The 16,998-nt window shown below is 38.6% G+C and overlaps 1 protein-coding gene across 1 annotated transcript in view; it reads left to right on the top strand.

Moving 5' to 3' along the window:
* Window positions 1-16,998, top strand: part of SLC39A12 (solute carrier family 39 member 12) — a 75,257-nt gene that overhangs the window by 25,255 nt on the left and 33,004 nt on the right. Inside the window, exons 5-8 of the mRNA XM_081229493.1 lie at window positions 3,593-3,765; window positions 7,844-8,015; window positions 12,116-12,288; window positions 14,977-15,129. Of these exons, the coding sequence (XP_081085619.1) occupies window positions 3,593-3,765; window positions 7,844-8,015; window positions 12,116-12,288; window positions 14,977-15,129 (671 nt within the window). The remainder of the gene's footprint in view (window positions 1-3,592; window positions 3,766-7,843; window positions 8,016-12,115; window positions 12,289-14,976; window positions 15,130-16,998) is intronic.

Genomic DNA, 16,998 nt, shown 5'->3' with positions numbered 1-16,998 from the left:
TTCTAGTACTTGTATGCTTGCATTTCTGATCCATTTAGGATTAATTCTGGTGCATGTTGTGAGGATTAGATCCAGTTTATTTTCTCTGTACGACTATGCAGTTTTCTTTATACCTTTTATTTAAAATGCAGTGGAAATTATTTCCTCCACTGGTTTGAGATGCTTCTTTTATATAATAAAATGATAAATGCAATCAGGTCTATTTCTGTTTTCCATTCTGTTCTATTGGCCCACTTATCTATGCATGTGCCAGTACTGTACTGTTTTACTTATAGTGGCTTTATAGTATATTTTAATTTCTGATAGAGCTAGCTTTCTTCATTGCTCTTCTTTTCAGGGTCTTCCTGGCTTATTCACTCTTCCTAACAAATATCACCTAACTGTCAAGCTCTGGGAAAAAATAACCCTGTGATAATTTTATTAGAATTGCAAAATAATTATAAAGTAACTTAGAAATGATATTTATAAGATGTTGCATTTTTATATCCCATAGTGTTTCTGTTTGTGCATATCTACATGTGTGCTTTTGTGGAGTGTTTTATTATTTCCCTCACATAGGTTTTAGACATTTCCTGGTACATTTATACCTAGGCATTTAACCTTCCTTTTGGCTCTCTTACCTGGGGTCCTCTCTTTCATTACAGCTTCTAACTGGTCATTGTCTATGTGAAGGTTAGTGATTCTTTATAGATTAATTTTATAACCTGTTCCATGATTAAATATTTCATTTTATTTTGCCCTAATTTTTTAGTTTTCAGACAGTTTTGCCTCTTCTTTTTCAATTCGTGTGTCTCTTTTCTTTGTCATCTAATTACATTGCTTAATAACCCCAATATAATGGTAAATATTTTGAGAATGGTCTGTACCCTTATCATGTTCTAGACTTTGAAAGAAAAGTTTGTTTCCTCATTGAGTTGAGAGAACAATGATAAAGAAATATATTTAGAGTCTTTTATATTAACCCACATATTTATATTTCTAGTACTCTTCATTTCTTCCTGTGGACTTGACTTACCATTCAGATCATTTCTTTTCAGCTTAAATAACTTCATCTAGTGTTTCTTATAAGACAGTTCGGGTACCAATGAATTCTCCATTCATTGTTTATCTGGGAATAATTTTATTTCACCTTCATTTTTAAAATTCATTTATTTATATTATTTTTTAACATCTTTATTGGAGTATAATTGCTTTACAATGGTGTTAGTTTCTGCTGTATAACAAAGTGAATCAGCTATATGTATACATCTATCCCCATATCTCCTCCCTCTTGCATCTCCCTCCCACCCTCCCTATCCCACCCCTCTAGGTGGTCACAAAGCACCGAGCTGATCTCCCTGTGCTATGCGGCTGCTTCCCACTAGCCATCTATTTTACATTCGGTAGTGTATATATGTCCATGCCGCTCTCTCACTTCATCCCACCTTACCCTTCCCCCTCCCCGTGTCCTCAAGTCTTTTCTCTATGTCTGCATCTTTATTCCTCTCCTGCCCCTAGGTTCTTCAGAACCTTTTTTTTTTTTTAGATTCCATATATATGTATTAGCATACAGTATTTTCTCTTTCTGACTTACTTCGCTCCGTATGACAGACTCTAGGTCCATCCACCTCACTACAAATAACTCAATTTCATTTCTTTTTATGGCTGAGTAATATTCCATTGTATATATGTGCTACATCTTCTTTATCCATTCATCTGTCGATGGACACCTAGGTTGCTTCCTCACCTTCATTTTTGAAGGGTTGTTTTGCTGGATATTAAATCCGTAATTGACAGTTTTTTCTTTCAGCATTTTGAACATCTTATTCCACTACTTTCTGGCCTCTTTTTCAGATGGGAAGTCAGCTATTGATTGTATCAATGCTCCCTTGGTATGTGATGAGTCATTTTTCCATCACTGCTTTCAAGATATATCTTTGTCTTTGACTTTCAACCGTTTGACTATGTCTGGGTTTGAATCTTTTATATTTATCCTACTTGATGTCTGAAGAGCTTCTTTTTGTTTTGTTTTGTTTGTTTGTTTGTTTTTTGACCATGCCCCATATTATTTCCCCAACCTGGGACCTTGACAGTGAGAGCATGGAGTCCTAGCCACTGGACCACCAGGGAATTCCCTCTGATGAATTTTTTGAACGTTGTAGATTAAGGCTTTACATCAAATTCAGAAAGTTTTTAGCCATTATTTTCTCTAGTATCTTTTTCTACTTCTTTCTCTTTCTTCTCTCCAAGTGACTGCCACTACATATGAGTCAGTATATTTGCTGTTTCCCACAGGTCTCAGAGACTTGTTCTTCCTTTTTCTCTTTGTTCTTCAGATTAGATTATTTCTATTAATTTATCCCTATATTCAGCAGTTCTTTCTTCTACCATCTCCATATGCTGTGGCATATTGTTGCAATTCACTCCTCTAGTGAATTTTTCACTTCATTTATTCTGTTCTTCTGCTCCAGAATTTCCATTTAGACTTTTATAGTTTTGATCTCCTGATTGAAAATTGCTATTTGTTAATTTATTATTGTCATACTTTCCTTCAATCTCTCAAATATTATTTTCTTTAGTTCCTTGAACATACTTATAATGACTGCTTTGAAGTCTTTGTCTGGTAAATCCAACATCTAGGAATACTCAGATACATATTTATTGACTGCTTTTTTCCCTGACTCTGAGTCACACTTTTCCATTTCTTTGCAGGTCTCTCTCTCTCTCTCTCTCTCTCTCTTTTTTTTTTGTTGTTGTTGTTGAAACTAGCCATTTAAAATAAAATATTGTAGTAATTCTAGTTTGCAGTTTTCCTACTACTGATGGTAACATTTAGGAAAACACCAGAGGTATTTTTTTCACAAGTAGAAGGATGAATAAATCCCAAGAAATTCACCATAATCAATCATTTTTTAAGGCTACAGCTGTACCAAGGGAAACTAAACTGCAGTCTGCAAACTGACAACCATACCACAGTAGCATTAGAAAACAAAGTCTCGTTTGTCCCAGTAATCTCAGCTGTTTTTCAATTCCTGTTTCTTTCCTGCATTAAACACTGAAGAGGAAAATGATTAGATTGACTTTACATTAAAGTTATAGTTAATCTACTAAGGATGTATAGTGCCTAAAGGGAATAAATTTTCTAAGGATTAAATCAGTTTCATCTTTTGTTTACATTTTTATAGGGAACACCTAGAAAAAGAATTAGTTGTCTTATCAGAAGGCACTCCATTTTTGGAATTGCTCATTTCATCATGGTTCAGCCCTAAGATCTCAAGATCTTGTGAGAGAATCATTAACCATGTGAAGTATAAATATTCTTTATTCTTTTTTTTTTTTTTTGACCATGCCGTGCAGCATCTGGGATCTTAGTTCCCTGACCAGGGATTGAACCTGTACCCTCTGTGTTGGAAGCACAGGGTCTTAACCACTGGACCACCAGGGCAGTCCCTAAATGCTCTCTATTCTTGTTCAGAGTAAAACCTTGGCTTTTCCTTAGAACTTAGAAATTTACTTAGTAAATATCTATGCTGTGGCCGTGTGAAATTGTGATTATTCTGAAACTGGCCTGTCTTTATTCTATGTGACACCAGATTTTGTATGAAATTTCTAGAACTAGACCAACTCCTCAACACTCTCTGGACTAAAAATACCTGTATCAGAAAAGATAGAATCCATCAACTTCAAAGGGAACAAAACAACCTAACAATCCATGATTGGGCCTACCCTAATCTATCTGTATCTGAGGACCCAGGATCAGATGACAGTCCAATTTCCTGGGATCAGGTATTGTCATTATTCCTCTTGTACCATCATTTGCTATTGTCAAAGGAAGTAGCTGTGAACATTCTCTAAGAGTTGTTGAAAAGTTAAAGGATAATGTAGATTTCCTTAAATGTAAAAATGTTCTATTTCCACAGTGTGGGCAGGGTTTTTTCTTTTTACAAGTGGGTCTCTATAGACATAAACTTGAGGTCAAGATATTTAGGAGAATGATATATATTACTCTTTCCCCCACTGGGTCCGTACTGAATGCATGAATAATTAATTCAGCAGACCTGTGAGCATTTACTATGTGCTAGTCACCATCGTGGGCACCAGGGAAAGATAACTGAACAAAAATAGGCACGGCTTCTATGGAACTAACAGGGTAGTGGGAGGATATAGACATTATATAAAAACTTACAATGATGAATGAACACTTTAAAGTTAGATTAGATTATGAAGAGATTACTTTGGATTTTGAGCAACAGATAAATATTTGTATAGTAGGTAGCCCTGAGAAGGTTTTTGAGAAAAGGTGATATATGAGCCTATAAACATGTTCATATTCTTATTTCCTAAAGTTGTGTTCCAAAGTACATTCACTAGTCTACCTAGATAATTCTTGAAAAGGGATGCTATGGTCAAATCTAACTGGGAAATACTGAAGATACATATTGCACTGTAGCATATTAATGTGTCTGGGGAGGTCCTTTAGTAAATAAAATTCTGTAATCTTATTGGATCCAGCATTTTTTCAGACTCTGTTACACATAGAAACCTTCCCTGCCCTTATTATTTAAAATCTTGAAAAATTGATATTCCATGATAATGGCTTACATTTAATGAGTAAATTAATGTATTAGACACTGCACAATGTATTAGACACTGCACAATTTCACCTGCATTCTTCATATAATTATTACAACAGTTGTATGAAGTTAGGTTATATGATTGCATCCTACAGATTAGGAAATTGAGGCATGGAGCTAATAAGTAGTTGCTTGAGTTTACAGAAACTGAGGTATATACATAGGTTGTCTGATGGCATATTTTGTGCTCTGAACAACTATGTTGTTTGAAAAATGTTGATTTAAAGAAATAAAACAATTTTGGTATTTATATCTTGGATGAGTTACTATTCCTATTAAGCACAGTCTGTATTTTAAAAGAGCAAAATTCCTTAAATATTCCTAACAATAGTGAAGGTCGTTCCTGTAAGTTATGAATGATTGGGCATTATCACATATTTTTGCTACGATATATTTTAAAAAGTGAATTTCTATTAATTAGGCCACATATCAAACGCATCAATTAAAGCTGATTCTCTCAAACTCACACTTAGTGTATTCAACTGAAGGTAACAAGAGTTGATGCCTATATTAATCCTTATTTGTGAAGTCTCTTTAAATATTTCTTCAGGGCCAGCTCTTAGAAGGGAACCCATTTGTCTGATGGAGACCCTATTTGCATAAAGAATGAACGTTATGTCTCAAAATTTAGGGGTTACCTACTTAAGGCATGCATCTTCTAAGAGCAGTAATAATCATTTTCTGTACTGACTCTGCAAGATAAATGAAACAACCTCTTTCTCAATTCTTCTCTGTTCCAACATGTCACTTTCTTTGTGACTTTTGAGGGGACCCTAAGGTAAGAGGCTAGATCTGGAGATACTGCCTATATTATTTAGACCAGTGATTCTCAAAGTGTTGTCCCTGGACCAGCAGTATCAGCAGCACCTGGGACCTTGTTGGAAATGGAAATTCTCAGGTCCCACCCCAGAATCTACTGAATTGTACCCTACAATTGTGGAGTCCATCACCCTGTCTTTTAACAAGCCCTCCAAGGGATTCTCAAAACTAAAGTTCCAGAAGCAACACTTCAGAATGTGTTTGTAAAGTTTCCACAGAAATCTGATGATGTCAACACAAGTGTACAAGTATGTTGAAGTTTTATGTGAAGGAATAAAGCTATTTCAAAGGTTATTGATAATCTAAATTTCCATTCTGTTTTCTTCTTCATGAAAAACATTTTGTCTACCAAAATTTTATAGGATATAATGAATCCCCTTTAAGGACATTTGTGTTAGTGATTTCAGAAGAAATTTAATGCAACAATAACCTAAATAGTACAGGAACAGCAAGTAAATATCAAGGGCATAGAAGCTTATAATAGAATAACCTTACTCTATGAGAAGGTATTCTAGAACTAGAAACTATTCAGTTCCTTGACAGTGAACTGCGGGAAGATGCATGGCATTCTTTTCATGTTTATCTTTCCACTCTCTTACTTCCCAGGCAGGCATTTTTCAATGAGAATGTTTATTATGAAGGATTCATTATCAGAAGTTTGTTGTTAGTTTCCCTTTAGTGTTGCCAGTATTTTTAATGATGAAGTAATTCTATTCCATGATTAATAAATGATACAAAAGGGACTATTGTCTTTGGTGTAAATTATTTTGATAAAGGGAAAAAAATCACAAGTTTAGCTTTCTGCTGCTGCTTCTTGTAGTAGAAAGCTTTGGGAGTTCTTGCCCAATCCCTTTCTGAGAAATGGCTTTCTCACCCACAGTGCTGGGTCCAGAAGCCATGTTTGAAGAGCATGGCCCCACCTCCTATCTCAGGGGCAAAACTGATGGAATCAAATGGGTATTTGACCAAGAAAACCCATCTATAGCTTTGCTGAGCCAATCAGATCTGTCAGGGTTTGCAGACTCAATCCAATTTTCAGTTCTTGGATGAAAAGGTCACCTTAGGGTCAGGGCTTATATGGCCATGTGTTTATTAAAGAGAGAAGACCAGACTTTGAAAGGGAGTAGATGTCTGCAGAGGGAAAGAGAAAGAAGAAAATACTAAGCCCCAAAGAGACAGAGAAAAGTCATTGGTTCTAATTTTCCAGCTTCCGGTTCAGTTCCTCTTGAAATGTGGCTGTCCTTCCCATCGCACACATCCTCTGTAAGCTTCATGCATCCTCCTCTTGGTGTCTGCTGGTTTGAGTAGGTTCTGTTCCATGCAACCAAACATCTCCCAATCAAGATAAAGCTTTTTTAACCCTTGGAATCATCCCAAAGGATTTTTGTGTGGGAGAATCCAGCAAATGTGTCATCATTATTTTCTGATTAGCCATGTGCCTTTGTTTAAAATCCCTACTTTCTACAGCATGGCAGATCAGACAATCCTTGTATACATCGCTGACTTTTTTAAAGATACCTTACTGTAACTAAAGATCACACAGATCTTGCATTGGGGTCTTATTTCAGTAGAAGATACGCATTTGTGCTAGTGAAACTATACACCCTTCTCATCCACGTATGAAAACTTTTCAGTGTCATTTTTGATGCACAAAATGTCAGCCCTTAACACTTCTGAAATGGACAGATGCTTTGAGGCAATTTTTAGAGACCCGTTTCATTTGTTGTCTGTTTCTACTTTTTATCTCATAAATATCCCTATACAATATGAAAAAAATCACAGAGATCTAGATAAAAATTAGTGAAATCAGTAGGCAATAACAGTGATTTCAATTGTTTTTGTGGTGGAAGGCTGTCACGGGACAGAGGTAGCCATATCGTTCAGTGTTCACACACCAGCGAGTTGATACAGCATTCACTTTTAAAAATATTACCTTTACTTTTACTGCTTTTGAAAAATGCATGTTGCCTACAAAGGCTTGCTAAATCAGAGAATATTAAAGACGATGACCTCATTACCTCAGAGCTCCTGTTTATCCTGTGAAGTCTTAGCTTTGTTCATAATTACAAAGCCATCCCCCCTCAAGGTTTCCTTAGGCTGCTGGTTAGAACACTATCCAACACATTGTAAAACACGGTGCATCTCTTCAGGAAAGACAAAAGTGTGCAAAACTCCTACTATATAATACTCAGAATGAAAGTGAGATACAGCTGCTTTAATCAGAGATGAAAGATAATCCTGGGGAATTAGTTATGGACAAAAGGCTTCAGGGAGACACACACAGTAATGGCTTCGTGTGGAAGGGTTGACTTGAACCCTTCCGCTTAGTTCTGACTCCTCAAGGATGGTAGTCAATGGGGAATTTGGTTCAGTGCTGAGGATGGTAACAGTGTATGCTCTTCCTCCTACAGACTTGCTTCTCTGCTGGACAATTCGTGGAGATATTTCTACAGAACAAGCTTTCAGCCATTTCTAAGGAGGACTTTAAGCAAATGAGTCCAGCAATCATCCAACAATTGCTGAGCTGCTCTTGCCAGCTGCCCCAGGACCAACAAGCAAAGCTGGCACCCCCCACTCCAGAGAGTAAGTTCTGGTTCTTTACTCGGAGAGCTAATGCACACAGTGTATGCAATAATGATGGTAAGTGAAGGATACGTACCGTATACCAGGCACCGCTCTAAGCATTTTACATTGATCAGCTCACTGAGTCCTCACACAGTGCCACCAACTAGAAATTATTATTATTATCCTCACTTTAGAGATGAGGAAACTGAAGCACAGAGAAGTTAAGTGACTTGCCCACGGACACACAGCTGGTAAGTGATAGAGCTGGGATTCAAACCCAGACAAGCTGTTTTTAACCACCTATGCTATACTGCCTTTCAACGAATATTTTATATTTTGTGTATAGCTTATATAAATCAAGTTTGTCCCCTGTATTTGACTCAAGCATGGACCAACTTCAAGGTCCATAGTTGAGATATGGCATGGTATATGAGAAAGAACATCAGTGCTGGGATCAGAAATGCAGAGCTGAGACATGCCTTCTTTCCCCAGCCAACTCTGTGATCTTCAGCAATCGCTTAATATCCCAAGCCCATCTCTTTCTCTGCACAGTGGGAAGTAGTGATATTACAGGGCTTCCTATCCATTTCCACATGATGGCACACAGTAAAAATGAAGGCACATTGGGGTAGACCAAAGAGGCTGTTCTGGGATGGAGGTGACCAGTGCAAGGAGGTGCCAGCCTCCCGGTTGTGGAAGTGAAAGGATCAATATTCACACTCACCTGTGACCCATAACATCACTGCAGTATGTGAGCACTACTCTAAGACTTCACAGTATACCAGTCCAGTTCCAATGGGCTAATGCATACAAAAATGCATTCTGTAAATTTAAAGCACCTGACATTTAAAAGTCAAAAGAAAAAAAAGTGGTGGCTTAAGAACATCTATGATGGATAGTAAAAATATGACATTTAACTATATTTAAAATATTACCATTGATCTGAGGGCCTTACACATTTTTCAGAACTGCTTTTCTTTCTCTTTGAGGTAGTCTGCAATGCCCATCATAGCAGAATTGTTCAGTTACTTATTTCTAACTCATAATGGATTCTACATCGAGTGATTCATTTGAAGATTGTGAACAAAAACATGCCAGGTCCATACATCTAAGACTCCACGTCACGGAGAGGAAAAAAAGCTTCATTAAAAGTGAGCAGCTAAATAATTCAACACCTTGTGGTCAGTGATGGCTCAAAAATGGATCTGTATAACCAGACACCTCCCTGGCACGGGGTCTGGTTATACAGGCCAATGGGAAACAGGGTTTTGGACTGAAGATCCATGAAAAAAGCTTAATTCCCTTTTTAATTAACTTCTAGACTCTTCTAGGAAATAGTCTTCCTGAGAAAAATCCAAACAAGTCATACTCACTAAAAGAACCTAGAAAAACATCACCGTCCTCAATTTAAACGGTTGCATCATATAACTAAAGAGAAAGGTTTGTGTTGTTGGCCTTTTGAAATTACAAGAATGTAAGACATTAAAGAGGGGAAGACACAGGGAGACGTTATTTAGAACACAGTGTTCAGTATGCTGAAACTCAACCCCTAAGCACCACCTTCAATTGAATTTCCAGGAAAGAATGCTCTGGCCGTGTAGAAATCATTTCAGAGCTGTTCAAAGAAGCTGCTCAGGATTGGTTAAGAATTTAGTTGGTAGGTCCAGTTCTGTTGTAAGGATGGGAAAGATTTATATCAAATCTGACTCCAATCAAGAAAGATGTACAAGCTCCCAAGGAAGGAAACATCCTTTCTCTTCCAAAACCACACTGTAGCTGCCCTCAGGACAATGGGGAAAGTAGAAGAATTAAAGAACTTGAAACTTTGCCTTTTGCCTGGGAAATGTCAGCCCCTGATTTGTCCTTGCTGAATTCCTGACATTTTCTGATCTTTTGTAGCCACCATGAAAGTGTGGCAACTTTGAACTTTATTAGGCACCCAGGTGCTCATGTTAAACTTCAGATGTCTTTATCTGTTGGTCAAGAAGAATCACTTTCCCACTGACTGTCCATTTGTGGAAGAATGGGATGTGAAACTTGGTTAAATATTTCTAGGGATTTTTTAACAACATAGGTATTAAATTAGAGCAAAATAAAACCTCTAGGCAGGTGCATGATCATTCCAGACTATTTCTGTTATTTTTTTTAATGTCGTAAAAAATACATGCAATTTACCATCTCAACCCTTTTAAGTGTACGGTTCCATAGTATTAAATATTTTCACATTGCTCTGCAACAGATCTCTAGAAATGCCTCATCTTGCAAAACTGAAACTCTGTATCTGTTGAACAACAGCCGTTTTATAGATTTCCCTAGCAGCGAAGGAGTAGCGGTGAGGGTGGGAAAGCTCACATCGAAGGAGTAGCGGTGAGGGTGGGAAGACTCACAGCGAGGGAGTAGCAGTGAGGGTGGGAAGACTCACGGTGGAGGAGTTGCGGTGAGGGTGGGAAGACTCACGGCGAGGGAGTAGTGGTGAGGGTGGGAAGACTCACGGCGAGGGAGTAGCGGTGAGGGTGGGAAAGCTCACGGCAGAGGAGTAGTGGTGAGGGTGGGAAGACTCACGGCGGAGGAGTAGCGGTGAGGGTGGGAAGACTCACGGCGGAGGAGTAGCGGTGAGGGTGGGAAGACTCACGGCGGAGGAGTAGCGGTAAGGGTGGGAAAACTCAAAGTGTGGAAGTTTTTTGCCTCCTCCGAGTACACTACCAACTTTATTTTAATGTTCGATCTCTGTATAATTTAGAGCTTATACTTCAATAAGGGTCCTCTTCACATCACAAGCCTGTTGTCATCTTACCAGCTAGTGTCATTACCATGACCTACTGTGGAGAATGACTGTCCCAGAAAAGTACAAGAATGATGAGGATGCAACATCTTCAATTATAACACATTTTAAGATGGTAATTTCTTAAAATCCACAATGGGCTTTAAGTGCAATAGTATGATAGCTGAAATTGTTTGATTTTTCATCTATCTGTGGTCACGAAAGGAAATGATAGTTTAATTTTGTAATTACCTACCTTCCTTGTTTACAAACCATTTGGCCTGACATTAGTAACTTCTGAGTTGAAACAGAGTATTCGCTCTGAATATCTGCAACCAAAGGAAAATGGTGTGTGAATACTATTTATCCCCAAATCATATATACTTGACTCTGAAAGCCATTTCTTTCTCTTAATCTTTCTCTTTCTTCCTTTACCCTTTTATTTCTTCTCCCCTCCTACATATTTGTTTCTGTTTGAATAATTATAAAATATTGCACTTTCTGAACATTTAAAAAATCTAGAAGCTTAGAAATACAGAATAAATTTTAGGGGTTTTAAAAACTTATTGCAATAATCCAAAAGGTAGGCTGTCCAAATTTATATTATCATCCATTACACATTGACTAATCAGTTTTTACCAGTACAGTCGCTCGTTTTAGTCACTGAGAATAATAAACACTTCTGACATCACAAATAATTTTGAGAATTTTTGTAAGAAAGTGCTCATTTTGTCCACAAATATTGATCTACAATGGCCCAAACTATATGCTCCTTCTGTAACATTGCTTCCTTGCCTTCGAAATGTTTAAATGAAATTAAATGACAAATATACCAGTGTCTGTCAATAGAGGTTGTAGTTTAAAGTGAGAGAAATTATTTTTTTGGGGGGTAGGAGGTAAGCTGGTTCCTTGCTTGCTAGGGTGATTTTTTCATAAGGGGTAGTCAGGATAACTTCAAAGCAACGGAGTAATTTGGAGAAAGTCTTTTCATTCTTTTCCTTACAAATTAAAGCCTTGAAACCTTCGCGGGCCTCTCACTGTTGTGTCCTCTCCCGTTGCGGAGCACAGGCTCCGGATGCGCAGGCTCAGCGGCCATGGCTCACGGGCCCAGCCGCTCCGCGGCATGTGAGATCCTCCCAGACCGGGGCACGAACCCGTGTCCTCTGCATCGGCAGGCGGACTCTCAACCACTGCGCCACCAGGGAAGCCCACTTTGAAACCTTTGACGCAATATAGCACTCACAAAACAATTTTGTATCCCTATCCGTTATAGTATAGGCTGGATTCTTCTAGCATGTTCCCTGGCAGAGGCCCTCACAGGGGCTCTGACTGTTTTGCCATCTCCTTTTTGGCTCAGAATATGTCTACAGCACCATGGCAGTGACGCTGCTCACGCTGGGCTCCATGCTCGGGACGACCCTGCTCCTCTTCCACTGCTGCGAGGAGAGCTATAGGCTCGTTTTACAGCTGTTTGTGGGTCTGGCTGTTGGGACCCTTTCTGGGGACGCTCTGTTCCATCTGATTCCTCAGGTAAGCGGCTATTTTCCGTTTCAGATGGAGTGTTTCGAATTTCTCTTTACTTTGTGCCACTGGAGGTGTTTATGCCGAATTTCACAGTGACGTGGATGCATAGATACAGTGGCCAGTGTTTTCCTTGATGATCAGTATTATTTCCCCAAAGCCCTTGTAGGAGAAAAGAGATTAATCGTTAGATCCACCAGGTTATTCTTACTTTTGAAATTGAAAACGATGTGATCAGATATGGATTCCTATTAACAAAACTTCAGGAAGTGTATGTATCTATAAATAAGAACGAATGGGCTATAAGATGTACTGGTTTCTCTCCGGTGGCCCCAACCCTCCTCAGATCCACGCTCTGCTCTTCTCTGCTGTCTTTTCTGCCCCTGAAGATTGCACCCCCTCAGCTCCCTTGCAGGCTGGATTGTTGTTTGAGTTCCCCCAGGGGGTGCACAACAGAAAAGCCAGGGCAGGAGGAGAGAGTGGCAGGGGTATCTCTTTCCTGCTCCCTCCCTCCAGCACTGGCTCTAGAAGCAGCTGATTCCCCGCAGAAATACACCTCCTGCAGGAGGCCTCCTCCCTAACTTCATCTCCCACTGAGCTTCAGTAATTGAGCTTCGGTTGTTATTTCCAACCTTCGCCCTTTGCCCTTTCAGCCCTAAGAGTGATAATGGTTCCCTGGGGTGGCCAGTTTACAGGTGTCTCATTATCCCTCGTTCATACCCTTGACACCTGCCCACACCTCTGTCATAGCACCACCATTAACCTCTCTTTGTTTGAACCATCAAAATGAATTTCTCTTTCTTGCCCAACTATTAGCGTCTAGATTTCCTTTAAGAAACATGCAATCTCCAGGGAGCTGGCTCTTTGCTGAAGTCTTCGGAGCTCTTTATTTGTCAGAGATGAAAGGATTAGAACCAGAGATGCAAAAGAGTTCAGGGAGAAAGTTCTTCAGATGAGGTTATGTATTCCTTCTGAAATCTCTCATGATGGATAATGATGAGCCAGTGATTTCCCCCACCTCTCACAAAGTCTGAGATGTTAAAATTTTCCACAAGCCTCTGGCAATTTCCTGCAGGGTCCCTCTTGTTGCTTAGAGGCTCAAAAATTATTACGTGTTCTGAAAATTGCAAAGTGAGCATTGGAGAAATGAAACAAACCATTATTAGTTTTAATTTCCCTTATAATCTAAGTTTCAGGAAATATTTCAGGGCTTACTGGCTTGAGGCGGTGGCCGAAGCCTGTTTCTAGGTCACTGCAGTGGGTGCAGAGCTGTTCATTGCCCAGGATCCTGGGAAATAACAACAGGATCTTAAGGCTGCCTGGGTCTCCCCGAGTGGGAGAGTACACAGCCCAAGGCAGCAGGGTTGGACGTTGTGGGGAGTGGGACTGTCCACCGGCCCTATAGAGACATATTTACAGAGGGGAACTTAGCTGGGTTTCACTGAGAAGGCAGTTGCTTTACTTGAGGAAAGAGAGGAGGACATAAGTTATTGGGAAGAGGAAGATAGATGCCGTACAGGTGTGGTGGAAAGCTAGAAAAATCAGTGGTTCCTGAATGTGATGCAAGGCAAGTGTTTAAAGGTCTGCACAGAAATGAGAAAAAATCCCACTGTCACGATTTCCTCTTTTAACTAGCTGCATTGATTCAACTTGAAGATGTACATTTTATTCTGAAACTGTGAGGTTTTCCTCTGGTTTCTTTTCTGATGTGACATCCTCTGTTTTGTGACATAATGGTAATTCCAAATATTAGGTGCCTGTCCTTTTAAGTCTTTACCAAAAGAAAAAGTGGACTAATGTGTATATGTCTTTAGTTATGTCCATACACTCAATGTGTATATGGAGATCCATACATATACTCACATATGTATACATATGCATACATATGTATCAATATGTATATGCATATGTACATAAATATCTATACACTATTTATATGAACATATACACATATAATTTTTCCCTTTTCTAAATTTAATGGTTAGTAATATCCTAAATATGGAAACCACAATATTTCCCAAACTGTCTTCTCCTGGGGAGGGAATATGATACATTATGATTTACTAGCTCACAAGAAATCATGAGGTCGACAAATGTATGAGACAACCAGTGGGATGAGTCAACTAGAGGAAACTTCCTAGTGCTTTTCTAGTATCCTTTTGTGTCCCGGATTGCTGACAGTCTGGCTGGGCATACAGGATGCCCTCAATGGAAAAAGTCCTCCAGGTGGATTTCTTACTTATTGGAACATTTATTAAAAGTTCTCTTTAATTGCTATGGGGCATGGGGTGAATAAACCCTGGATGAAATGTATCTTTATATTTGTTCTGGATATAGAAAACATTGATTTGTTATAAAGCTTTGCTGTGCAAATTGGGATGGATTGAACTGGGAAAAAATTCAGCTAAAGGACTGAGAATGTATGAGAATTTAGGCCACTTGCTGAAATAAGCTTAGGCTTTAGTCTACTCATTAGCAGCAGCTTTTCAAAGCTCTCCTTTCTTTTTACACATCTTATTTGGCCCTGATTAAATCATATAGTGGAAGTATTCATACATCTAAAAGCAAACTGGGCTTTGAATGAATTCAGGTGTTGTCATGGGGTTCCCCAGAATGGAAATTGAATATATTTTCAACAATGGACCTACTAAATAATATTTAAGTCATCAAAAGTTATTTCTTTCTGTCTCTTTTTAGGTTCTTGGTTTACATAAGCAGGAAGCCTCAGAGTTTGGGCATTTCCATGAAAACAAGGGCCATATTTGGAAACTGTTGGGATTAATTGGAGGCATCCATGGATTTTTCTTAATAGAAAAATGTTTTATTCTTCTTGTATCACCAAGTGCTGAGGTATATTTTAAATTTTATTTATCTTTTATGTTAGGGCTTCATGATATTTGTCTTTTATTTCAGAAATACTTGTTCAAAAGTAATTAACATCTTCATGAGGTTGTCTATTTAAGGGATGGGACTCCGATTTCTAGGACACACAGATCATTCTGACTGAGAGCTTCCCTATAAGCATGATTATTAATTTTTCAAACATCTGTTGCTGGCCCATTACTATACTTATTACAGCCTCCTTTTTGACCTCCCTGGCTAGTTTAGAAACAGGAGAATATTTCATGTCTGAGAATGAAGGGGTTTAAAGGCCTAGCTACCAATCTGTGTTTTGGGTATCTTTCTTTTTTTTTTTTTTTTTTTTTTTTTTTTTTGCGGTACGCGGGCCTCTCACTGCTGTGGCCTCTCCCGTCGCGGAGCACAGGCTCCGGACGCGCAGGCTCAGCGGCCATGGCTCACGGGCCCAGCCGCTCCGCGGCATGTGGGATCCTCCCAGACCGGGGCACGAACCCGCGTCCCCTGCATCGGCAGGCGGACTCTCAACCACTGCGCCACCAGGGAAGCCCTTGGGTATCTTTCTTAACCCAAAACAAATGAACAAGCAAACAAAAACTTTGAAAATTCCAAAAATTATGCATCGTTTTCTATCTTAAGGACATTTAAAATTATGCAAACAAGAAGCTCAGGAGTGGGAATTCCAGCAAATCTTTTTTTCAGCTTGAATAATTGCTTTCATTGTGCCTGCATTTGATCAATTTCTACATATATGATGAAATGTAAAATGCAGTGTGGCTTATTTTTAGATTTTGTTTCTTTTTGCTCTTATATATTACCCTATAAGAAAATAGATGAACAGTTTTGAACATAAATGCTTGTAAAAAACAAACAAACAAACAAAAAGCTCCAGGAGACTAAAATAAACTTTCCCTACAAAGTCCTGGGATTCTGCAGTCTTCATGGTTTTCTACTTATTCCCTGACTTTCTTCCCGTTCACATACTATAAAATGCTTGTACTCTGGGCAAACACTACTATCTTTTAAAAGACTTTTAAACAAACTTTTAAACAAGCAAACACTACTATCTTTTTTTGTTTTTACTCAGAAAACAAGTCTTTATTAATTTCTATTAATTAGGTATTGTAGGTATAAGCAGAAGCAATATATGTTATAGTCATTTTCCTTGAGTAACTGATGCTATTGGTATTTTTTTTAAACGTCTTTATTGGAGTATAATTACTTTACAATGGTGTGTTAGTTTCTGCTTTATAACAAAGTGAATCAGTTATACACATACATATGTTCCCATATCTCTTCCCTCTTGCATCTCCCTCCCTCCCACCCTCCCTATCCCACCCCCTAAGTGGTCACAAAGCACTGAGCTGATCTCCCTGTGCTATGTGGCTGCTTCCCACTATCTATCTACCTTACGTTTGGTACTGTATATATGTCCATGCCACTCTCTCACTTTGTCCCAGCTTACCCTTCCCTCTCCCAGTATCCTCAAGTCCATTATCTAGTAGGTCTGTGTCTTTATTCCCGTCTTGCCCCTAGGTTCTTCATGACCTTTTTTTTTTTTTTTTAGATTCCATTTATATGTGTTAGCATGTTTTTCTCTTTCTGACTTACTTCACTCTGTATGACAGACTCTAGGTCCATCCACCTCACTACAAATGACTCAATTTCATTTCTTTTTATGGCTGAGTAATATTCCATTGTATATATGTGCCAAATCTTCTTTATCCATTCATCTGTCGATGGACATTTAGGTTGCTTCCATGTCCTGGCTATTGTAAATAGAGCTGCAATGAACATTTTGGTATACTATCTTTTAAAAGTCTTTTAAAAGACTACTATCTTTTAAAATATCAGCACTTGTTG

The sequence above is a fragment of the Mesoplodon bidens genome, assembly GCF_964165515.1.
Source record: "Mesoplodon bidens genome assembly, chromosome: 3".
Taxonomy (NCBI): Eukaryota; Metazoa; Chordata; class Mammalia; order Artiodactyla; family Ziphiidae; genus Mesoplodon; species Mesoplodon bidens.
The sequence above is the reverse complement of the archived record's forward strand: the minus strand, read 5'-3'. Positions and strand labels throughout refer to the sequence as shown.